Source organism: Chiloscyllium plagiosum, unplaced genomic scaffold, assembly GCF_037043375.1.
Source record: "Chiloscyllium plagiosum isolate Xiang-an unplaced genomic scaffold, Cpla_swu_hap1 HiC_scaffold_14, whole genome shotgun sequence".
NCBI lineage: Eukaryota > Metazoa > Chordata > Chondrichthyes > Orectolobiformes > Hemiscylliidae > Chiloscyllium > Chiloscyllium plagiosum.
In genome coordinates, this window is record NW_028270152.1 from 79,212,093 (window position 1) to 79,235,871 (window position 23,779).

At 40.8% G+C, this 23,779-nt stretch overlaps 1 protein-coding gene across 8 annotated transcripts in view; it reads left to right on the forward strand.

Annotated features, from left to right (window-relative positions):
- The first annotated feature begins 7,299 nt into the window (after positions 1 to 7,299).
- nckipsd (NCK interacting protein with SH3 domain) overlaps positions 7,300 to 23,779 on the forward strand; it is a 253,601-nt gene continuing 237,121 nt past the window's right edge. For 4 of the 8 annotated variants that reach the window (XR_015759438.1, XR_015759439.1, XM_087994556.1 and 1 more), the window contains exon 1: positions 7,300 to 7,516. Coding sequence is in view for 6 of the 8 variants with exons in the window: in XM_087994556.1 (XP_087850682.1) it covers positions 7,346 to 7,516 (171 nt within the window). In the remaining 2 variants the exon portion in view is untranslated. Of the gene's footprint in view, positions 7,517 to 14,939; positions 15,109 to 15,984; positions 16,055 to 16,145; positions 16,376 to 16,464; positions 16,741 to 16,818; positions 17,027 to 23,779 lie in introns of all 8 variants that reach the window. The other 4 variants (XM_087994553.1, XM_087994554.1, XM_087994555.1 and 1 more) reach the window with 4 other exon arrangements.

Here is a 23,779-nt window from a genome sequence, read left to right on the forward strand (position 1 = left end):
AGGATTGGCAAATGCAATTGAATACAGACAAGTGAGAGGTGTTGCACTTTGGAAAGTCAAACCAGGGTAGGACTTTATACAGTAAATGGTTAGGTCCTGAGGACTGTTGTAGAACAGAGGGATCTACAAGGACAAGTACATAGTTCTTTGAAAGCAGCGTCACAGGTAGACAGGGTGATGAAGAAGCCATTCAGCCTGCTGGCCTTCATCGGTCAAAGCATTGAATACTGGGATTGGGACATTATGTTACAATTGTATAAGTTTTTGGTGAGGATGCACTTGGAGTATTGTGTACAGTTTTGGTCACCCTGTTATAGGAAAAACATAGTTAAACTGGAAAGAGTGCAAAGCAGACTTACAAGAATGTTTCCAGGACTAGTAGGACTGAGTTATAGGGAGAGGTTGGCCAGAACAGGACTTTATTCCTGGGAATGTAGGAGAATGAAGGGTGACCTTATTGAAGTGTGTAAAATCATGAGGGATAGAGACTGGATGAATGCATTTAGTCTTTTTCTCAGGAATGGGGAACTGAAAACTGGAGTGGGGGAAAGATTTAAGAAGGACCTGAGGGACAACTTCTTCATGCAGAGAGTGGGCTGCCAGAGAAAGTGGTTGAGGCAAGTACAATAGCAACATTTAAAAAACATTTGGATAGGTATGTGGAGGGAAGGGTTTAGAGGGATATGGACCAAATGTGGGCAAGTGGAACTAGCTGAGTGGGCAGCATGGTCAGCATGGACCAGTTTGGGCCGAAGGGCCTGTTTCCATGCTGTATTAAGATTCTATGACTCTATGACCATTTAAAAGCCCAAAAGGATTGGAAAGATGGAGCTTGTGAATTGCATGGAAGACTACAAGTGATGGCAAGCAAACTCAAGCTGCAGAATCAGGAAGCTGCCTTAACTGCTCAGAAAGAATTAAATAAGGGATATTTGCAGTAGGATCAGGAGAAAATGAAAGACCTCAAAGCATATGGAGACCAAATCCAGCAGGAATATATCATACTTATAACACAAGTCAACATAATGCGTGGGCGGCACGGTGGCACAGTGGTTAGCACTGTTGCCTCACAGCGCCAGAGACCCGGGTTCAATTCCGCCTCAGGCGACTGACTGTGTGGAGTTTGCACGTTCTCCCCGTGTCTGCGTGGGTTTCCTCCGGGTGCTCCGGTTTCCTCCCACACTCCAAAGATGTGCAAGTCAGGTGAATTGGCCATGCTAAATTGCCCGTAGTGTTAGGTAAAGGGGTAAATGTAGGGGTATGGGTGGGTTACCATTCGGCGGGTCGGTGTGGACTTGTTGGGCCGAAGGGCCTGTTTCCACACTGTAAGTAATCTAATCTAATCTAATAATACAACACAGCGTAGGAACAGGCCTTTTGGCCCACCAAGCCTGTATTGATTCTTAATCCTTATTTAGGTCCATTATTTATTGTCCATGCATGATATTTACCTCTCTGTTCATTTCATGTTCATGTGTCTATCAAGATATGCCTTAAACGTTGTTAACATGCATGCTTCCACCATCCCCACTGGCAGTACATTTCAGGTACCCACCACCCTCTGTGTGAAATACTTTCCTCACACTTCTCCCCTAAACCCCTTAAATCTGTGCCCTCTTGTAGTTGATCTTTCCAGCCTGAGATAAAAGCCCCTATCAACCCTCTCTATGCCTCACAAAGTTTTGCAGACTTCTTTCAGGTTGCTCTTCAGTTTCTGTCTTTCCAATGAAAATAATTCAAGTTTATTCAACCTCTCCTCATAACTAAACCCGTCCAGACCAGGAAACATCCTGATAAACCTTCGCTACACTCTCTCCAAAGCATCCATGTCCGTCAGGTAGTGTGGCGACCAGAACTGCGTGCAATATTCCAACTGTGGCCTCACTAAACTTTTATATAGTTGTAACATAACTTGCCAACTTTTATATTCGATGCCCCAGCCAATGAAGGCAAGCTTGCTGTATGCCTTCTTGAACACCTAATCCACCTGTGTCACCATTTTCAGGGATCTGTGGATCTTTTTTACCCAGATCCCTCTGTATGTCAATGCTCCTAAAGGTTCTGCCATTTATTGTATAATTTGTACCTGAATTTAATCTTCTAAAATACATCATCTCACAACACCAAAATTGGAGGTGTAGTGGACAGCGAAGAGGGTTAGCTCAGATTACAACAGGATCTTGACCAGATGGGCTAATGGGCTGAGAATTGGCAGACGGTGTTTAATTCAGATAAATGTAAGGTGCTGCATTTTGGGAGAGCAAATCTTAGCAGGATTTATACACTTAATGGTAAGGTCCTAGGGAATATTGCTGAAAAAAGAGACCTTGGAGTGCAGGTTCATAGCTCCTTGAAAGTGTAGTCGCAGGTAGATAGGATAGTGAAGAAGGCGTTTCGTATGCTTTCCTTTATTGGTCAGAGTATTAAGTACAGGAGTTGGAAGGTCATGTTGCGCCTGTACAGGACATTGGTTAGGCCACTGTTGGAATATTGCGTGCAATTCTGGTCTCCTTCCTATTCCGAAAGACGTTGTGAAACTTGAAAGGGCTCAGAAAAGATTTACAAGGATGTTGCCAGGGTTGGAGGATTTGAGCTATAGGGAGAGGCTGAACAGGAGCATCGGAAACTGAGGGGTGACCTTATAGAGGTTTACAAAATTATGAGGGGCATGGATAGGGTAAATAGGCAAAGTCTTTTCCCCGAGGTCGGGGAGTCCAGAATTAGAGGGCATAGGTTTAGGGTGAGAGGGGAAAGATATAAAAGAGACCCACGGGGCAATTGTTTCACACAGAGGGTGGTATGTGTATGGAATGAGTTGCCAGAGGAAGTGGTGGAGGCTGGTACAATTGCAACATTTAAAAAACATTTGGATGGGTATATGATTAGGAAGGGTTTGGAGGGATATGGGCCGGGTGCTGGCAGGTGGGACTAGATTGGGTTGGGTTATCTGCTCAGCATGGACGGGTTGGATCGAAGGGTCTGTTTCCATGCTGTACATCTCTATGACTCTATAAACTATATGGAAAGGAAATGAAAGGTTTACCTGTATGGTCTGTAAAACTATTTGTTAGAAGTGTACAATAAGAATTGTTATGTTTTAAAGCTATTGTCAAAAAATCATTCACTATCGTGATGCTTCCTTTCTTCCAACGGTGTGAGTGAGATTGATATTTTGTTTCGTAAACATGCTTTGTGTTGAAAGCCAACCTGAGAATGCCAACTTTCAAGGTACAGAGAGTTCCCAGAATAGCTCGGTGGCACATTCAATTCTGCCCAGCAACAGGGACAGGACATATTGCTAGAGCTTGAGTGGGTCACTCAGGAAAGTTCAGAGTCACTGTAAAGGAATTCTATTGTCACAGGCAGAGATAGGGACGGAACAGGCCCAATGTTAGGAGAGGTGATGTTTAACCGTCCTGCAGAGAAGGAGGCAAGACCATTGGATAGCTTTCTGCTGTTAGAACAGGAAATTCTAGGAATTAGTAGGCAGCTAATTGTTGGAGTAGGGACTCAGAAGAGGGAACTGAGAAACTGGGAAGATCTCTGGGCTCTGTGTTGGGGGAAGTCAGAATAAACTTGTAAGCATTAATCGTTCAGTGGGGTTGAAAAATGACAAAGTGTATGTAATTGATGCAACTGAGCAAGATTAGAGCTCAGGGAAAACCAAGGGGCAGGGTTTAGCTTGGTGAAACTAGCTGGGGCAAAAATTAAGTACTGCAATGCAGTTTTTGGTTCCAGGGGAGCATAGACCCATGACAAGAGGGCAATCAACAGAATGTCAAGGCCAGATTAGCAAAAGAGATAAATTATAATCCCTTATAAATTTTAATGAGATTAGATGACTCACTGGATCAGTAAAAGTTGAGGGAGTAGCTGAGAGATTTCTGTGATCTGTCTTGATCGCCTTGCTATTTAAGGTGTACTGATTGATGTTTGACCACGGTATATTACTTATAGTTGTCACATTTTAATACTGGTGTTCGAAATATATTGCATGTGTTGCTGCTCTAATGCTGCGTAGCAAAGTTTATTTTTGTTTGAAGTGTGGAATCCTATAGATTTATTCTCTTAGGAACGACCCCGCAGCTCACCTTTTTGATATATTGCAAAATGAAATGCTCTGGTTCCAAATCTGGATCGGAATATAATTTGCATTTGATCCTGCCCGGGAATCACTATTTAAAGTGGTGGTCTGGTCTGGTCCAAACTCAAAACACAGTTAAGTTCTGCAAGAGCGGGTTAAAGCTTGGCAATCTTGCAGCGAGTAATTCACCGCCTGACTCCCCACGTGGTATTGTGGGGAACATTTAACACTGCATGATGGGAAAAAATGGCCATACTCCTGGGTTACAGATCAGTAAGCTAAAAAAGACTGTGGCAAAAGATCAGAAACAGCATTCATGACAGGCTGAATGTAAACAAATTCTGTAACCTTGATAAAACTTCAGTAATCTTCTTAACGGCTCGTTGTATATTTTGAACTGCAGATTTTAGGCTAAACAAAACGTCTGTACACAGAAACAAAGTTATGGAATGACGCAAATGATTAATGTTTCGGAAAAAACAATAAGACAAAGTTCAGTATTATGGATGATAGGTATTTCATGATAATTTGTCAACAGATTTTAAAGTATTGTAAAGGGGCGAAACTTGGAAGAGAAGTTGAGAACACCTTGTATCTCTCCTTCTCTTGAGCTTTAGCCTAAACTGCTGCAGTACTATCAATAAAGGCTGATTATTGTCATTTCAAACTGGTTTTTTTCCAGTATTGTTGATTTCTTTTGCTGTCACAGAACACTGCTAATTAAAATCTGATTCAACACCCAAAGCCTATGTACCAGAGGGGGAGTCATGGTTACCTGCATGGGTCCAGGCCATGCCTGCCTCTTCATAGGGTACGTGGAAGAGTCCCCATTCCGCAGCTACACCAGCACCATTCCCCAGCTTTTCCTCCACGACATCAATGACTGTATCGGTGCTGCCTTGTGCTCCCACAACGAGGTCAAACAGTTCATTCACTTCACTCACACCTTCCACCCTGACCTCAAATTTACCTGGACCATCTCTGACACCTCTCTCCCCTCCATGGACCTCTCCATCTCCGGCAACCGACTCAGCACTACCATCTATTATAAACCCACTGACTCCAACAGCTACCTCGATTACATCTCTTCCTACCTTTTCTCCTGCAAAAATGCAATCCCATACACCCAATTCCTCCACCTCCGCCATATCAGCTCCCAGGATGAGCGATTCCACTCCAGGTCATGCCAGATATCCTTCTACCTCAAGGACTGTAATTTCCCCTCCCCAGTGATCAATGATGCCCTCAAACGCATCTCCTCCATTTTCTGCACAACCCAACAAGGATAGAGTCCCCCTGATCCTCACATTCCACCCCACTAATCTCCAAGTCCAACACATCATCCTCGACCATTTCCGCCACCTGCAGTCTGACTCCACCATCAAAGTAATATTTCCCTCCTGAAGCCTTTCTGTTTTTTGTAGGGACTGTTCCCTCCGGGACTCTCTCATTAGGTCCATACTCCCCACTGTTACGACAATGGTAAACCCTCCTGCTTAATTTAAACCAGCAACGCAGAAAAGATTTATCCCGTGCGATAATCTGTGAAAATTCAAGAGGCCAAGAGCTATCCCAAAGGTCACCATTTAAAGTAAAAATTAACAACTTTATTTCTTAAAGTATAACAGAGAATAATTAACTACCAACTATTTCCAACACTTTTCCTGAACCTATCTTATACCTTCCCCTTCTACAGTACTAATCCGATAAAACCCCTGATTAAAAATTACCAAAAATTCAAATTTCAGTTTTAGTCGGAGCTGACATGATGGGCCAAAGGGCCTTTGCTGTGCTGTATGATGGGCCAAAGGGCCTTTGCTGTGCTGTATGATGGGCCAAAGGGCCTTTGCTGTGCTGTATGATGGGCCAAAGGGCCTTTGCTGTGCTGTATGATGCTATGAAAGCAAGTGCACTAAGCAAAGCTTGGTAGAGTTTTAGCATAACTTCTCACCTTATCAATATTATCCCTTAGAAACTAAAACACATTATTTGGTTTGTTTTTTCTAAGGCCTTGCTAACATGTGGCACGCCTTTCAATGAGGGCTGTATTTGTCAGAGATTTGTCACTTTTCCCCATCTAGACATGTACCTTCTGTCAGAGAAATGTCCCATTTCCAATAAACGCAGACCTTGTGAAATTGACACGTTTGTTTATTTTACAATATGGTGGGAAGAGATCAATGACCACTCAGCTTGGAATGGTCGCTCCGCACTGATGAGTCATAACCTTAGGGTTCTTAGTGAGGTGGAGGAACAGAGGGATCTTGGGGTCTATGTTCATAGGTCTTTGAAAGTTGCCACTCAGGTGGATAGAGCTTGTAAGAAGGTGTATTAGCGTTCATTAGCAGAGGGATTGAATTCAAGAGTCGTGAAGTGATGTTGCAACTGTACAGGACCTTGGTCAGGCCACATTTGGAGTACTGTGTGCAGTTCTGGTCGCCCCACTTTAGGAAAGATGTGGAAGCTTTGGAGAGGGTGCAGAGAAGATTTACCAGGATGTTGCCTGGAATGGAGAACAGGTCGTACGAGGATAGGTTGAGAGTGATAGGTTGATAGGTACGAGGATAGGCCTTTTCTCATTGGAACGGTGAAGGATGAGGGATGACTTGATAGAGGTTTATAAGATGATCAGAGGAATAGATAGACAGTCAGAAACTTTTCCCCAGGTACAACAGAGTGTTACAAGGGGACATAAATTTAAGGTGAAGGGTGGACGGTATAGGGGAGATGTCAGCAAAGCAAAGCAAGACCAAAAAAAAACTCCTCCTTCTATCCGTCCGGTATTCACCCAACTCCCAGAACTGCTGCGTCCGGACCGTCGCGAAGCGCCACTTGGGGGAGGGGGCGGTTGCTCCTCCCCGAGAAGGTTTCCTCTGCGGAGTGTCCCTTTAAGACGCCGCGTGTGCGCGGCGACGCGGTGACGCTGCCTTGTGGGGTGGCGACGTGGTGACGCTGCCTTGTTGGGTGGCGACGTGGTGACGCCGGGAGCCGCAGTGTGGAGGTGGGGGTGCGCGCGCAGGCGGAGAAAACGGCTCCGCGAGAGAGAGAGCGAGCGCGAGCGGGCAGCGAAAAAAGAAACGGATAGAAAGAAGGGAGACCGAGAGATAGATAGTGTCAGGGATAGGGGATAGTGAGTGTGATTGAGAGGGGCGGTGACAGTTGGGCGGTTTTGTTTTGGGGGTTGGGGGGAGGGAGGGGGGTGTGAGACGCTGAGGGCCAGGGGCAGTGAGAGAGGGACCGAGCGGGAGCACCGCCGCCGCCATGTACCGCGCTCTGTACACCTTCCACTCGGCCGAGCCGCACTCGCTTCACTTCACCGCGGGGGAGAGCTTCGTCATCCTGGAGCGCAGCAACCAGCACTGGTGGCTGGCGTCCAAGAGCAGCACCGGCGAGGTGGGCTACATTCCCGCCTCGTACATCGTCAAAGACCAGGTGAGACCGGGCTGGGGGGGGGGGGCGTGGAGGAGGAGGCACGGCCTGTGGCTGGGGGGGGGGCTGAGCGCTGAGGGACCTGTCAGCGGGGGGGGGGGGGGTCAGCTTGTTTGGGGGAGAGGAGTGGCAGGTTTCGAGGTGGCTATGTGCTGGCCCCGTGGGAGGCTTATAAACTCAAGGGCCTGGTGAGATTGGGGGGGTCAGGGCCCAGGCAGAGGCAGGGGATATTCCCAAAAGTGCTGTTTGATTGAGCCCTGGGGTTCAGAGAGCTTGCAGAGGCAGGGACCTGGAGGTGGGCTTCATTCCCCCACCCCCACCATCCTGTACATCCATGATTGCTGGGGGGGGGAAAGAGGGTAGGTGCCAGGCTGGGAGTCAGCCCCATTCCTACCTCATACACTTTCACAGAGCAGGGGATGGGGTGGAGATACAGCTTAGATTTGAGTAGGGGATTGGAGGGGGAAAGAAAGACAGACCCAGACATAAAGAGGCCCGGTTCTGGTCACAGCTGTGTAGCTCAGCAGCCTGTCCTAGCCCACAGCTGGGGTGTGTGGCTCTTCTGTTTCCTTGGACTGGGATAGTGGAGGAGCAGGAGTAAAATGGGCTGAGATCACTGTTTTTGGAGTACCAGTGTTGGATATTGCCCCCTGCAGTGGGAAGATGTTCCCTGGGATTAAGTCTTTGGTTTCTTTGGGAAGAGGTGGGTGTTTGATGCTTCGTGCTTCATTTGATAATTGTGTGTGGTTCCTATGCTGGTAATGCCCAAAGGATACTTGATAAATTGATAAAGAGGCTGATCCTATATTCTTTGATTTGTGTGAAAGCGCAGAAGTACCAAATAATACAAGAGTTGTTCTTGCATTTCACACAAATGAAAGAAACTGGGAGCTGTCAGCTATCAGGAGATCTGTTTATTGTCTGCAAGCAGTTTTAAATGGTTCCACTGAATACTAAACATTGTGTTCTGATGCTGTTTGAAATGTTCTACTTTGTGACACTGTTTTTCACTTTTCATGTGATTCTGTGAGCAGTGTAAATGTGAGTCATGTTGAGAGAATGAACAATGATGATACACATGTGGGAGTCATACTTAATGCTATATAAAATCTTAAATGATACATCACAGAATCAATGCAGTCGAGTTTAAGACATCCACTCAGACAAAACTGTCCAATTACCATAGGATTTGCAGCAAACTTCTTCACTCTGTGCACTGTTCAAATACTTTGATCATGACTTGCAGTGTTCCTGACTTAAATTCAGTCAGCTCACATCTGCCAATTGAGAGCGCGTGTGGGTGTCCAATCAATACCTTGTGCTCAGGATTTCACTGCAGTGCCAGAGATGACGTTGCTGTTAACCATGTTGTTATGCATTTGTGAGATGTTTGACCAAGAACTCACTTGTGCGTACAGTTCTTGTGAATTATAGTATTGCACTGCTGTAGCAGAAAAGCCTTTTAATGTGCTGTCACCGGTGGGATATCCTAACATCAACTCAGTAAATTGTTCAAACTGCAAGTGAGCTATATACATGGTACCAATTGAGTTTTTTTGCCCTGTGACCTCGGTCACCCTGGTTCAATTGCATCACTGCTGGCTGGAGTGGCTTTTCACACTGCTGCTGAGTGAAGTGTGGCTGTAAGAAGTGAAATTTAGGCAATCCCTTGTTCATTGTCAAAGATACAATCAATTCGCTGCTAATTGGGCATATGTTCCAGTTGATGAATTGTACTGAAAGGTTGACAATTTACGTTGGTACTGCAAAAGCTCTTTGATAGGAATGTGCTCTTATTGTTTAGTAATGGCTGTAAGTTTCGGAGCACCTGCATTCTGTTCTGATGGCGAACTTTAAGCTAATGACAGCACTCTTTAAAATTTTGTGCTTGAATCAACCCCATCTCCTATTCTAGCGTAGAGCCAGCTGGGTTCTGCTAATCCATACAAATCAGTTGGAGCTGGAAAGAGCATGTTCAGCATGTTTTGTGTTTTTTCAGTATTTACCCACATTTTGCAAGTTAATATTCTTGCTTTGGTAGTTGGCTTTCAAAACAAAATGCTGAAACCTGACTAATTCAAATTTTGTTTCACTAAAAATGTTAATTTTTATTATGTTTGCAACGTCTGGCTGACATTTTTCCGTACAAATGTCACTTGCTGGAGTTTGATGCAAGGATTTTGTGATTATATTGTCGCGAATAGTAAATACAAATAATGTTTGGATTAGCTTGGTTTAAACAAAAGTCAACATTTGATGCTTTTTAACATAAAGTAAATTGGTTGTCCGTTTGAAAGCTGACAATAAAATCTGTGCACTTAATGGTTCAAACCGATTGGGATCTCTCTTGTTTAGTCTGACATCTGCAGTAATCCTGTCTTTCATTTTAGGATATCTCACTGGTGACAGTGAGTTGGCCATAACTCCCAAATGCAGTGGGTGCAAGTGAGTTATGGTGGTCCTTTGCACGAGTGAACATGTCTGCCTGGAATTCTTGGCTCACTGTTGAGGTGTGCTGCATTATTCTATGGGAGTGAACGACTCTTTCAAGCTTCACACACTTTTTTCCAATTCCAGTCTTTAATGCACATGATGGGATCTGGCAAATGCTGTTAAAAGATTATTCGCTTGTTTGACTGGTCATCTCTCTGTCTCCTGTCAAATATTTAATGCCAACAAATAGTGCCAACATTGTTCACTCTCTTAGAATTTAAACAAAAAAAGTCCAGATGGTGGTAACTTTAAATTTTGACCAAATTCAAAGTATGTAATGGTTAAAACTTTAAAGTGGGGGTAAGAGTTGTGTTTTCCATTGAATTCAGCTTTTCTTTTGAAATAAAAAAAAGTAGCCAGTCAGCTGCTTGTGATATTTGTTATCCATGGAGGAAAAGTCCTTTCTTATTGAGACAAAGTTCAATACCTCCACTTACTGAATGACACACACATACCCCATCTCCAGATGGGATAACTGGCTGTCACAGTATCTCTATCAACTAATAGCTGGCTGAGCTTTTTAAGAGTTAAAAGTAATATTATTGCCTGGTCTTACCAGGTAGTTGTGAATTTCAACCCCTGCTTTAATGTTAAATGTGTGCATGTCACATGTATTTTACCAGCATATTGGCTATTGCATGTTTTGAATTGATTTATTTTGTCAGTATTCTAGTTTTGTTCTGTGAGCATCTAGTAATTTGTTAGTACGTCCTTTTTTTAACTTTTTTTTAAATGAGAGTGCCGTTTTCCATCTACATATCTTCATCTTTTGTTTTTGTTGGGTATTTTTCCACTTCCAACTTCAAGCAGATTTAAAGAGTTGCTTTAAATTGACCATTGAGAAATATTTTCTAGAAGTGAGGGGCTCTGTTTAGTTTTCTCAGGCTGTGTGCTGTAGGACCATAACCCTTGGGCATCTCTTACAGTTTAGGTATTGTTAGTAAGTAGAAAAGACCCATCATTTATGAATGCTTATTGGCACAATTAAGTTTTAAAGCAAAACCTTGACAAGTGCAGGAACTATGGAGGTGTTCTATTGCTGCTGTTATTCAGAGTTTTAAAAAAAACTACAAAGAAATGAAGAATATGGTGATGATGCAGTATCAAGGGTTTGATAATTTTTTATAACCGGTATAACTAAAGAATGAAATGTCAGGGACAATCATTGCTGTGATGGCATAGTATGGGTTCACACCTTTTTAAGAATTGGAGAAATAAATCTGAATTCACTTTTTAATGGAAAGAGGTGAATCATACCTGTTGGAGTGTAGGGTAGCTTGTTCAAGACACAATCCTGTATCTGTTAAGTAGTGATTTGTACTCTTATTTCCGCTAGGAATTATGTGTCACTATAGTTTACAATGAAGTGTTTGGGCATGATGCTGGCTGTCAATGGTTTCTTTATTTTGATGAGCATCTTTAGATTATTATCCTTCATTAGCACTATTGTGGCACTTTCTGGGCACAGATAATGTAACAGTTGACTGCACTATGGTTAGGACAACCTGTTCTTTGCAGTGACTGTGGGAGTATGATGCAAACATACATTATAGAAGGAGGTCAAAGAATAAAACAGGGTGTATGTTAGACTGTAATGACACTGAGGATTCTTATGTTGCCAAATTGTTTACAGTGCTATGGCAGGATTCAGGTGGTGTATTAGATTATACACTTTCTTCTAAACTTTGTCCTGCTCATTAAACCTTTTCTTTTTATATACAGTGGTTCAGAGTGTAACTGGGAAAGCAGTGTATGGGGATTGTTCTTTTTTCTGCTCTTCTGCGTTTATTTTCTGAAGTTCAGCTTTGTCAACCCAGGATTTTGTTTTGCTAAAGCTAGGGTTTGTTCCCAGAGGTTTGCCCTAGGAACCTAAAGGTATCTATGCATGAATCGTTTCTATCTTTGGTATTTTACTGTTCTTGCATTTTACTAGGCATCTTGTCAATAGCTAATATACGTAGGCTGGGAGTCAAATCTGGGATCGATGTTCAGTAACTTAATAACAGCAGTGGTACCTGCAAGGATTCTGCTGCAGTTGTCCTTGTGTTTCCCTGGTTTAAGGAGGGAGAACAATTCTGATGACCATCAGGTGATGTTTTATGGAACATGGAGATTTTTTTGGTTATAAGCAGATAGAGGAGCTTGCTACTGCATTGACTTGTAGCTTATATTCATATTGAACACCCAGGGCAAACTGTAGCAGGATTCTCCCAACTGTAGCCCATCAAGAAGTTAATGCATTCAGTTCAGGAGAAACGTTTTGAGGAAAAAAGAATTACTTTGATGAGAACATAACTTAACAATACTGCAGAGCGATAGTTCAAACTGTAGTCCTCTCCAGGACTTGATCTACTAAAGGTCAACCTGTTTTGTTGTGTGAAATTGAGTGAAAGACTTGGACTTTTAGAACATCACTGTTTCATTTCATACTGGTGAAGGTGATATTTGGTTTCTCTGCCAACTTATCAGTGAAAAGGGTAGTAAAGCCTTGTCTACAGTGTAACATGAAGTTATACTGTAGAAATGTTTATATACCATCAGTAGTCAAGAACAGGGAGTTATCAAGCTTACAGTCTTGCAGAATGAACTGTACACTTGGCAATCATTCTGTTCATTGGAGATGTAAATATCATGTAAAAGGGTACTCGTATTTAAGCTATTAAAATTGTGCTAGTTAACTATTTGCACATTAACAGGCATGTTTGCTAAAAGTTAAGTTACAGAGCTGCAACAAATGTATAATTAAAACACTTCACAAAAATAAAAGAACAAATCTACAAGAGTAACTGTAGCAACATCTTGTATATCTGAAAACATAACTAGTGCCTTTCAGAGAAAAATTATCTTTTTGACGGAGTTTCAAGTTAATTGTATTGTTTTAATGGCAAGGCCAACAACTTTGATTAACCATTTATTAATTTACATCCTTGTAATTAATACAGAAAGAACTTGCATTTGGGGAGCCTCTTACTGAATGTCTCTGATTATCCCAAAAGCAATATATTGAAAATAAGATAAAACAAGCCCTTGTAGGTTAGACTGTGTGATATTTATTAGGATGCTATTAAAAGAAATTGGATTTAGGAAATTGTTAGATAATGCTAAATTGTCATTATCTAATAGTGCCATTCGCTTTCTTGACAGAAAGAAGAATGAGTCTTAAGATCTGACTGGTTTCAAACAACTTGAGTGTGGCTACTTGCCCTTCTGACTGCTTTGCAGCCATTTGTCTAGATGTCGGAGACTATACGTTGGAGCAATACTATTGGGAGTAACAGTTAGCATATAAAAGCAATGCTTGAAGCGACCTTTGAAAATTTGCAGTGGTTGTGGCAGGTGTTGGTATTTAAGCTTTGAGTCAAGTTTTTGTTGCAAGTTTGAACATAGTGAATTGCATTTTGAGTTTTGTAACCCCGGGACTGGTTGTTGCACCCCTCTCTTGTATTATTTTTCAGGCATTTGCTTCCTTTTCTCTGTTACTTTTGTGCATACCAGCGCAGCAAGACTTGGCCATTCTGCCCATCAAGCCTGTCCTCTTCTGTTTGGCCACTGCTGATCTGTAGCTTAACTCTGTTTCTCCACTTTTGCTTCACAAATCTGGATATTTTAGGTGTCACAATCTGTAGTTACTAAACTCAGGAGATGATATAATCTGTACTTCCTGTTAAATCCAAATGGGGAAGGATGGTCTAATAACCTTTGTTCTGATGTTTTATACGGAATATTAAATCTCTCTCTGCATTTAAATTCCGTTCACTTCCTTGTCTTTCGTAATGGCATCATAGTTTATAAGTTGGCTGAGCACATTTTGGCAAATTACAATTGGAGTAGGTCTATCTTCTTTTGCAATGTGGATGCACATGGTATCTAGTAGGTTCTCAGTTGCTTGTAGAAGAGTTGAGTTTAAGTGGTCTGATTTGTCGTAACAAAAGCAACAATAAACAGTAATACCGTTTCAATGATCAATACGTTTGTACACTAGTCATTTTCAACTTTGGTTGAGAGGGCACCTTTTCTAACCAGCCTTAGATCACCATTGAGTATTTTTGTTTTGTTGGCTGTTACTGTGGTGGTATTTATTGCCAGCTGTGTATAAATTATATTTTAAGTCATTTTCAATCCCGTAATTTTTTATTTTGCATATCTTAAATATTTAAATTGCATGTAAATAGCCTATTTATGACATTGTAGATCTGACACACCATATTAGTATTTGTTCAATTGTTCCAGTCTTGAAAGTTTTGGGTGGGTAAGAAATTCCTTAAATGTTGAGGAGAATAATCAGAAAAATGCACCACAAAATGTAGAGAAATGAAATATGTATTGAAATCTTTTAGTTCTCTATTTCATTTATTGATGATTGTAGAAAGATCATTTCTGACAGTATTTTTGCATTAATAGAGATTACAAATCTGAAAACTTGTAATTCTTTTCACCAGTGCAGCAGCATGTGTAAATTGGACTAAACTAATGCTGCAGGATATAGCAGAAATATGAAGTTCTCTTTAAAGACACTCATAGTGATTAAACAGGTAGTCCAAATGCATATGTGAATACAGCTCTTGGTTCAGGTTGAATGCCTAGAGATCTCCTGTGAATGTGGAGGAAATACATATTTGGGTTTGTGGGAGGGGGAAGGGCAAAGGGACAAATGTGCATGTAAAGGTGATATTTTAGCCTTCCTTACAAATGTACAGAATAGGCAAGAGGGTGTTTCCATAAATGTACAAGCGCATTTCCCACAGAACTGTTTTGTGGTCTCTTGTGCTTGCTGTTTTCTTCTGCCCCACAAACTAGCACTGAAACACAGTTTGCCCCCCCCCCACCCCGTGTATTTTTAAACCCAGCCTGTGGTCAGATGTAAGTCGATCAGGGCTCTGGATCTATGGTCTTTAGTTTTCAATCTTTTTTATGGTGGTCTTGGGGACTTGAGGAGGCTTTGCGGCTGAAGTGGGGAAAAGACTGCTGAAGCTTTTGAGAATCGACAAATTATTCGTTCACAAGATGGGCAACTTTGGAGGAACTCAGCAAGGCTGTGGAAGGACCAGCTGGTTTTCATGTGCAGTTGTGACGCTAAAAGGGTGCAAGTTAAGTTTTGAAAGGTAAGAGGAAAATAATATATAGTGTGTTTTTAAATGTGTTTTTATTCCTTTCAATAAGATTTATACAGTACTGTGGGGGTGTTAAGGCTTTGAAGGAGACATAAAATTTGCAATACTTAAATTAGGCTTTTGAAGTTTCAGTGAGCAGAGATAGACAATTGGGATAGAAATAACATAAACAATTCATTATTGCAGTGCAATCATAGAAACAAGCAGTGATTAATTAACAGTAATGGAGCACACAGGAGCTATTGTGCAAAGGCTACACAGCATTGTGATGTAATTGAACATACTGATTTGTGAAGGCTTTTTAGTGTGTTTGGACATATCTGATTGAACAATGGAGAATTAGTTGTTGATTGGATAAAGTCAGCCAACAAGATTTTTTTAAGACCTTATTTCAGAAGTGTAAAGAATTGACTTTTTAAAGTAGTTTCTTGATCCCGCATTTACCAACTTTAGTATTTTTTTTGAAATGTTTGCAATAACTGGCAATTCATTCAATGATTTTTCAGTGTACCAAAGAGCTCCGATATCATAGAATTAGCAAAAGGTAGGCTAAAGTGACATGAATTTGTCAGTTATAGAAAGATCCCGAGATTGAGTGTATTAAGTAATTACACTTTTAATTTAACTAGATGCGGATTCATTTGAAATCAAAACATTAGCGAAGACAATGCTAAAAGATATTCTAAAATTTGGAACACCATAGATAATTGAATACTAATGGAAAGTCAGGCGTGAAGCTGTTCAAAATATTTAAACGTTTTTATTGTTTACAAAAGCAGAAAGGATAAAAACACATTTAAAATTTATCATTCTTTTATTTGAGCATTTCGTATTTTATTTTTAACTTCATGTTTCACATTTTTCCAGTTTGGATGGACATACAATGCATCGCTCTATTTTAGAATTGTTTCACCGTAAAACTACAAGATCACCTGAGGTAATAATTTTGATTTTTTAAAACATGTTTTCAGTGATTTAGATTTTAAATTAGTCATTTGAAATACCCTGTCCTCATCTTTGCTTTGCAGAATGCTGAAGGGGATTTTGCTAATGGCCATGAGATTGATGAAGATGATGACAAAGGACCTGATAACTACACCAATTGTTTTGATGATGAACTGAAAGAAACCCCTGACATCGATTTTGGCATGATGAAAAAGTGTAAAGGCAGTAACTGTGGGATAAAGTCATGGATTCAAATGGACCCACGATTGTTCTGTTTTCTATATGATGAGCAGCAGAACAAGTGCTATTGCAAGTAAGCATAACTATTTAACAAGCAGGTATTAATGCAAAGTTCATTGAGATTATGCATGAAACAGTCATTTTTGATGTCTTCTATTTTAGAGTCTGTGTTGATAATAGCATTACTGATACAGAGTGGACAAGCGGTAGGTCCCAACCGCAAGGTGGGTGGAAAAAAGATTACTTGCTTCGCCACCTGGCCAGTAGGGAACACCTTCAGGCGCTGTCAGTTCCGTTAAATGCAGCCAACTGGGAGAAGGCGCTGTTTACTGATGCTCTGAACAGTGACTCAAAAGACGATGTTGTTCACCTCCTCAGAAATGTTCTTTGGCTAATCAAGGAACAGTTGCCCATATCCAAAGCTAAAAGCTTGCACAGGTAAAGACTGTTTCTATAGTTTCTTTCTTTCTTATGTGTTGTCTTCATCTCTTTATCACAATAATTTTTTTATTTTAGGTTAATAGAGAGCCATGGTGTGTCATTGGGTAGACGCCACAGGAGTAAAAATTATAGTTGGCAGTTTGTTGCAGCTCTAAATGAACCCGTTGAGGCAGAAAACTTAATAGCGTTAAAACAAGCTCGAGTTCATTCTCTGGTTGTTGATGAGAGTTCGGATATTACCACTGAGAAACACCTGATGATGTACACAAAATTTCTTGCCAAGGTAAGATTCATAATTTACCTACACTAAGTGGGAAAGGGGGGTGGGGGTAGTAATGACCTGTCCAATGGAAAGTTAGCACAAACTTGATTGCTGTTGGCAGTGAAAGTCTGATTTCAAAAATGGAAATTTGCAAAGGATGTATTTTCTTTCTGAGTTCATCATTGTTATTATTCCTGTAGATATCGGTCGCCTTTTCTGAATCAGATGAAAAGTGTGGATGAACTTTAGAAATAGAGGAAAGTGAAGAGCTGTGACTTACTTGTTTCCCGCATTGACATTTTTTTTTGCAAAATGTAACCACAGCTTTTAGATAGGCATCAGCTTTTTGGTTTCTTACATTGTACTGCTTTGAAAGTGATTTGGATTTCTAATGACAGAGAGCTGAAATGAACTCAATGACATTCAGTAGAGCTGTATCGATTTTGGTTTTTTTTTGAAAAGCACATTCTCCCTGGATTCGTCCTTGGCTAATGCAGATATGGGCATTGGTATTTGTGAGTGCAATGTAGGATTGCCTGTTTCACAATATCATTTGAAGGTGAAGGAAATGGAAATAAATATTTATTCCTACACTCTTTTTGTGTTCTACTTCTAAAAGCTTTAAGTACTAAAAGTGTCAGTCTATTAACTGTTACACTTCACTGGAGCTGCAAGTTGAAAATGAAGCACTGGAGTTATTACAGAAATTTAAAAATTTGAAAAGTAAGCAGAATTGCTCAATTTACCTGTCTTGTGGACTCCGATTGATAGAAAGCACAGGCAAGAATGACCATAAATTATAAATAATTAGACTGTAGCTTTAGGTAAACAATTATGAACTATCAATATGTCTTCTAGTTAACACACTAACCCACTTATAAATGCCCCCTCTACATACACATATAGACATAAAAATGCAGGTATTTTGTACTGAGGGAAAGACTGAGAAGCAGTTCAGTGGTCCCTGTCCACAGGATAAGTCTCTGACTTAGTGATTAAAAGTCACAGCCTACAGCAACTGATAAGAGTAAATAAAACTGCTTGATATGCTGTTCATTGCAGAGTAGAAACAGCTCCTTCCTTTCCAGAGATCTGAGAGCTGTGACCCAAACCCATTTACACTTCCAAACTGTTCAGCTACGTGGGAGCCAAATGCATAATTATTGGCAGGCAGGAAATCTTTGGCATTGATCTGTGGTCTAACAACCAGTTACTTGTAGCTGGTTAAATCTCATTTCTACACAGCCCATAGTCCAGCCTATCTGTAACTAGACTTTCCTCAGCTGCTTGAACTAACAGCTGTGTAAACAACACATGCAATGAATGTCAGGTGTGCTGCTTTCAAGAAGTGAAGTAACCCTTCAACAATCCTTAACTTTTATACAGTGATTTTTCCATTTCAACCCACAATTAAAAAGGCAGCAAATGAAATAGATATAGTCTTTACGTAACTCGATTCTTTCTTTCACTGTGAGTGTTCTCCCTCCCTCTTTTCTCTTACATGATCTCTCTTCTGCACCACCTCTCTCCGCCTCTCTCTCTCTCCGCCTCTCTCTCTCTCTCCGCCTCTCTCTCTCTCTCCGCCTCTCTCTCTCTCTCCGCCCCTCTCTCTCTCTCTCTCTCTCTCTCTCTCTCTCTCTCTCTCTCTCTCTCTCTCTCTCTCTCTCTCTCTCTCTCTCTCTCTCTCTCTCTCTCTTTCTTTCCCCCCCGCACACACCTATTTCCAACAGTTTTATTGATGTTTAGGATCAACATGACCTGTTTAATATCCCCACTACAATCAATATGAATATTATGCCTCTAATCTCTGGGCCAGAGCTTTGGGTCAAGTCCACCTCCCCCAGACATGTAATAAAATATTTAAGTAGGTTGATTTAAAAATATCTAAATCTGACAAATTTATTTCCATCGTCATTACAGTACCCTTTAACTTCACACATAACTTGCTGCAGTAGCTTTCTCCTCCTTCCTATGTGGGTGGTGGGTGGTAAACTGTCACAGTTTAAATTGATTTGCCTTCTGTTACTCATTACCCCTTCAGATACTGTGGGTAAGGTTGCGGATTTGTTTTACAGAAAACCACAGACCTTATCAAATATCTATGCAATTTCACAATTTTTTCCAATTTGACTGGGCACTTTTTTATCCAGTGAAATTATGCTTATGGTTTGACAGAAGAATGCAAGCGATGAAGAAGTTCCAGTTGCCTTGATCTCACTCATATGCTTACTTCTGTTACGTTAACTCCTCCATCACCACATCTGATTGTGTATTGTGAACCATCCTAATGTTTTTGCCTCTGCTCCTCTCCCTGGCAGACCATTCCATACATTTTTCGCTGAGACAAGACGTTCTTCCTGCTATGTTCGAGTATTTCTTCCTCAAATTGCATGCTTCAACACCATTGGAGCAGGCTGACACTGGCCCGTATTCTTTGGGGGAAAAAAAAATCGCAACAGGACATCTCTCTTTAAGACGGTTACCATCACAACCTTGGATCCATTCCCAAGCGACAATTCTGGCTCCTGTGTGTGGCCACACCTTGAAGCACCAGTTCTTTTTTTCCCAGCCTGGGTAAATATTTCCCTCGTAAACGTTAATTGGAACGGTCTGCACTGCAACACATTTCTTTCAGTTATTCTAGTTAATTGTAAGTGTTTTTAAAAAAAAATTAGGTTTTTGTTTTGTCATTATCCAATAATGTTCTATCTTTTTTATTAGTCGTCAGCAAGCTGGCCTCAAGTTGTGATGCATTCAAATATTCCACCAAGTACTTGTGTTTAAGATTGTCACGTCAGATTTTGATCTGGTGGTTTGTAGCCTATGTCTTGGCTTCTTTGCTCATAGCAGGTGGGATTAACTTTTTGGTTATAAGATACGTTGTGTTGATTTATTCACCTAGCTCTACCTGTCATATTGCATCCCAAATACAGGCTTGAAGTTCTAATCATGTGGTGACATTAAAGCAATATAACGAAGTTGCAACACAACAGCCGACCATTTGGCTTGACTGGACTGTGTAGTTTTTGTTTTCTACTTGAGAAAGTTGTCTAAATTACAGTTGCCCACTAAGGTTTGCACCTATCCCCCTCCTATCTCCATTCATATATAAACTTTGGCAGTTACTGTCTTAACTCTAGCTGGAACTGATTTATATAACCTGGCAACAATGAGAAGACTTATCTCTGACATCTGTTAAACTCTCCTATTTAATCTTATATTTAGAGTTCCTTGTTCTTCAACCATTGTAAACAATTGCTTCCTTCTACTGTTTATTCCTTCTTGGTTTTATGCACATGAAATATTTGCTAGCATTATAGTTGTCCCAGCTTCCCTTCATATTTGTATTTTCCCCATTCCAGGAGTGTTGACTTTGTCCAACAATCTGAATGCTTTGAATGTCATTTGGACCAACTAGACTGGTACTTCGTACCACTTTCTTTTTACGATCAGTCTACTCCATTTTGCATCCCATTCCCCTGTGGAACCTGAATCCGTAGTATTTGGGAGTAAATACTATTGAACTACTTGAGGGGCGGGGCACTCAATCTTCCACTTAACCTGGATATTGGATTTATTGAAATCTGTTGTATGCGATCTTTCAAACAAGTATTGATCAAAACCAGGATTCGGTTGGATGCTGTGAGGGGAAAAAAAATAGCCCAAGAGTGAGATAATCCAAATGAGGTTTTTGAGAGTTTAATTTGCTTGGAGGATAGGGGACTATCTGTTGATATTTAGTACAGAATGCTAGAAATTGTTCAGAAAGCATTGTTAGTGAACACAAAAAATTGGAATTGGAGACTGCGTTATGACATGGGTTGGATATTGGATGGAAAGTGGAGAGTGGGATCTTATAGTGAAGTGGTTTTCCTTTAGCCACTAACTAATCACATGTAAAGGAATATACCCGGAGGTGCCAAAATAGCTGCTGAAATGTTGATACTTTTCTAAGTGATTGGAATATAAAAGGGAGGAAGTGACAGTTATATGTACCTTGAATAGACCCCATCTGGGAAGCAAATATCATTTGTGGATTGTGTAATTTGCAGTGGATGTGCGTAGTGCTTCACTTTAGCATCTGAACTGCATCTAGTAGCACACTTGCCTCTGATGCAGGGTTCCACTTTCTAATATAGAACTCTAAGTGCAGTACTGAGGGAGTGCTGCGCCATTGAATATATTGCCTTTTAGGTAAGGTGTTAAATCAAGGTTTCATCTGGCTACCTTACTATATGTAAAACATCCCATGGCATTCTTTCAGAGAAGAATAGGGGAGTTATCCTAATAACCTGATCAATGTGTAACTCTCAATCAACATCACAAAAGATTCTTTGGTCACTGCTTGTGGACATTTATGTACAGCATTTCTCTATGTACAACAGTGGCTACACTTTAGAAATATTACATTGGCTGTAAAAGGGTTTTTTTTGTCTGAAAGGATTGCATTCTGATAAGTTACATAAACTATATATTTTCTTGTTTTAGGAGGTAGAAGGATCATCTGATTGAGATGCTTAATGGAAGAAGGGGCCACAATCTTAAACTTTGATTATTATGGGGTTCTGGTGGTGTATAGTAACACTAGCATTTATTGTCTATCCCCATTTGTCTTGAGAAGGTGGTTGTGTGTATTCCCTCGATTACTTCAGTTTTTGTTGTGAAGCTTTGCTGCAGCATTTATCCAGCTGGTTGAGTAATGTTATTGGTTGCTGCTAACACTCAACGGTGGGATATTTCTTCATAATGCAGTTGAATCTCCAGAGGAGGTGGTGAGACTCTCTTCTTGGAATTTTGTATTGCCTGGGACTTGCATCAATGTTGACTATAAGTAATTAGCCCAAACCTGACTCTTGTCCAAGTGTCATATATGGGTGTTGACTGCTTCATTATCTAAAGAATTGTAGATGAAACTCTGTAATCATTGGTGAACATCCACACTCCTGACTTTTTGAAGGAAGGTCATGGAAGCTGCTGTGGCCTAGGAGACTGTCCTGTAGAGTTCTCATAACAATTCAAGTTAGTAAATCCAAGCTCACTTCAAAAAGCAGCTGGAGTACTTCCACATCTACAGTCTTCCACCTTCCCTGAACGTCACTGAATTGATGGTAGTTTTCAAGATGAGTTGGATATATTTTATTGTTTAGAGTATAATGGGGTTTGTAGCTGCGGTGGTTGATTCCCTTTGGTCCTTGAATGCTGGTGTGATTTTACTTAATGCTCTGGCATTTGTTTTTGTCACCTTCATCTTTGGCTGCTATGTTTGTTTGTTTACCTGTTGCAATCATGAGTTCATTCTTCAGAATGATATGTGTCCCTCCTCACTGATGTAGAGGTGCTGGTGTTGGACTGGGGTGGACAAAGTCAAAAACCTCTCAACGTTGGGTTGTAGTCCAACAGGTTTATTTGAAACTGAAAGCTTTCAGATACCGGTTCCTTCCCCAGGCAGCCAGTGAGAGAATACATCAGACACAGACTTTATAAGTAAAAGATTTAAAGACTTATTAGCCATCCGGGTTTGTTCAATATATTCCCATAAGCTGTATGACCCTTTTGATCTTAAATTGTGTGTCTGATGCATTCTCTCTCACTAGAAGAAGCGGGGGCTCCGAAGGCTTGCAGTCTCAAACAAACTTGTTGGACTTCATTGATATAGAAGCAAACTGTATGCAATATCCTTCTCTGCTCAGGTCTTTCAGAAACCATTTTAAACTTTGTTGTGGTTGTCTGTATTCAGTCTTGGTCCTTTGTCATAATAGTTCTCAGTGGCTATTGATGTGTAGTATTCTGGTCAGGTCTTACAGTTCAAGAGTTGATGTTCTGAGTTACATGAGTGTCCATGAATTTTTAGCACAGGCTACATTCTGTGCAAGGTTCATGGAACCTTTTGTGCTAGAAAACCAGGTTATAAATTTCTCTTTTTCCTCATAATGCTGGTTTCTACATGGTATGTTTTGCTATTTCCTTATTCATCTACAAGTTTTAAATTTGAGCAGAGGAGGGATATACTTTTGGTAATTGCTTCCTGACCTTGTAGTTTGAATGTGTCATTACCTGGAGACACAGCAGAGTAGTAGCCAATAGCTCCTGTAGAGAGAAACCTGCCTGTCAAACTCTCCTTTTCCCATCGCTACTCGTCAGCAGTCTAGGCTGAAAAGCAAGAAATTTATTAACTCTTTGATTAACACCATGGGCATCACATCAACCTGTGTGGTACAATGGTCTCCATCGGAAACTTGGCATGTGCTGACAATACTGACACCAACAGTACTAAAATAGTTTAATTTGACCATGAACATCAGGAAGGCAAATGTCATATTCCAAGATGTTGTCAATGCTGATAAATGGCAGCATGCAATGTGATATTAGACCTTGATAACTTCTCATAAACTGGTTCCATAGTCTACTAGTAATATATCATTTGATGTCAAACTTGATGCAAATTGTGAAAGCTGCAATTATGTCCTATCCAAACTTGGTCAGATTGTGATGAATAACCTCAACCTGCCTGAGAACCCCAATCTGAGAGCCTACCAAGTCTGTGTCTACAGTGCTATCCTCTATGATGGAAGACATGGAAAATTTATGCTCAGCAGTATACTGGGAAGGGCGAACAGTGGCACTTTTTGCTGTTTCAGACATATCGTAACTATCTTTTGGCAGGACAAGGTCACCAATCTGAAGCTCCTGGCACATGCTAATTCTATCGACAAACACTTATTACTAAGCAGCAGTTTCTTTGATAGCCATTTAGTGATCATTAGACTAAATTCT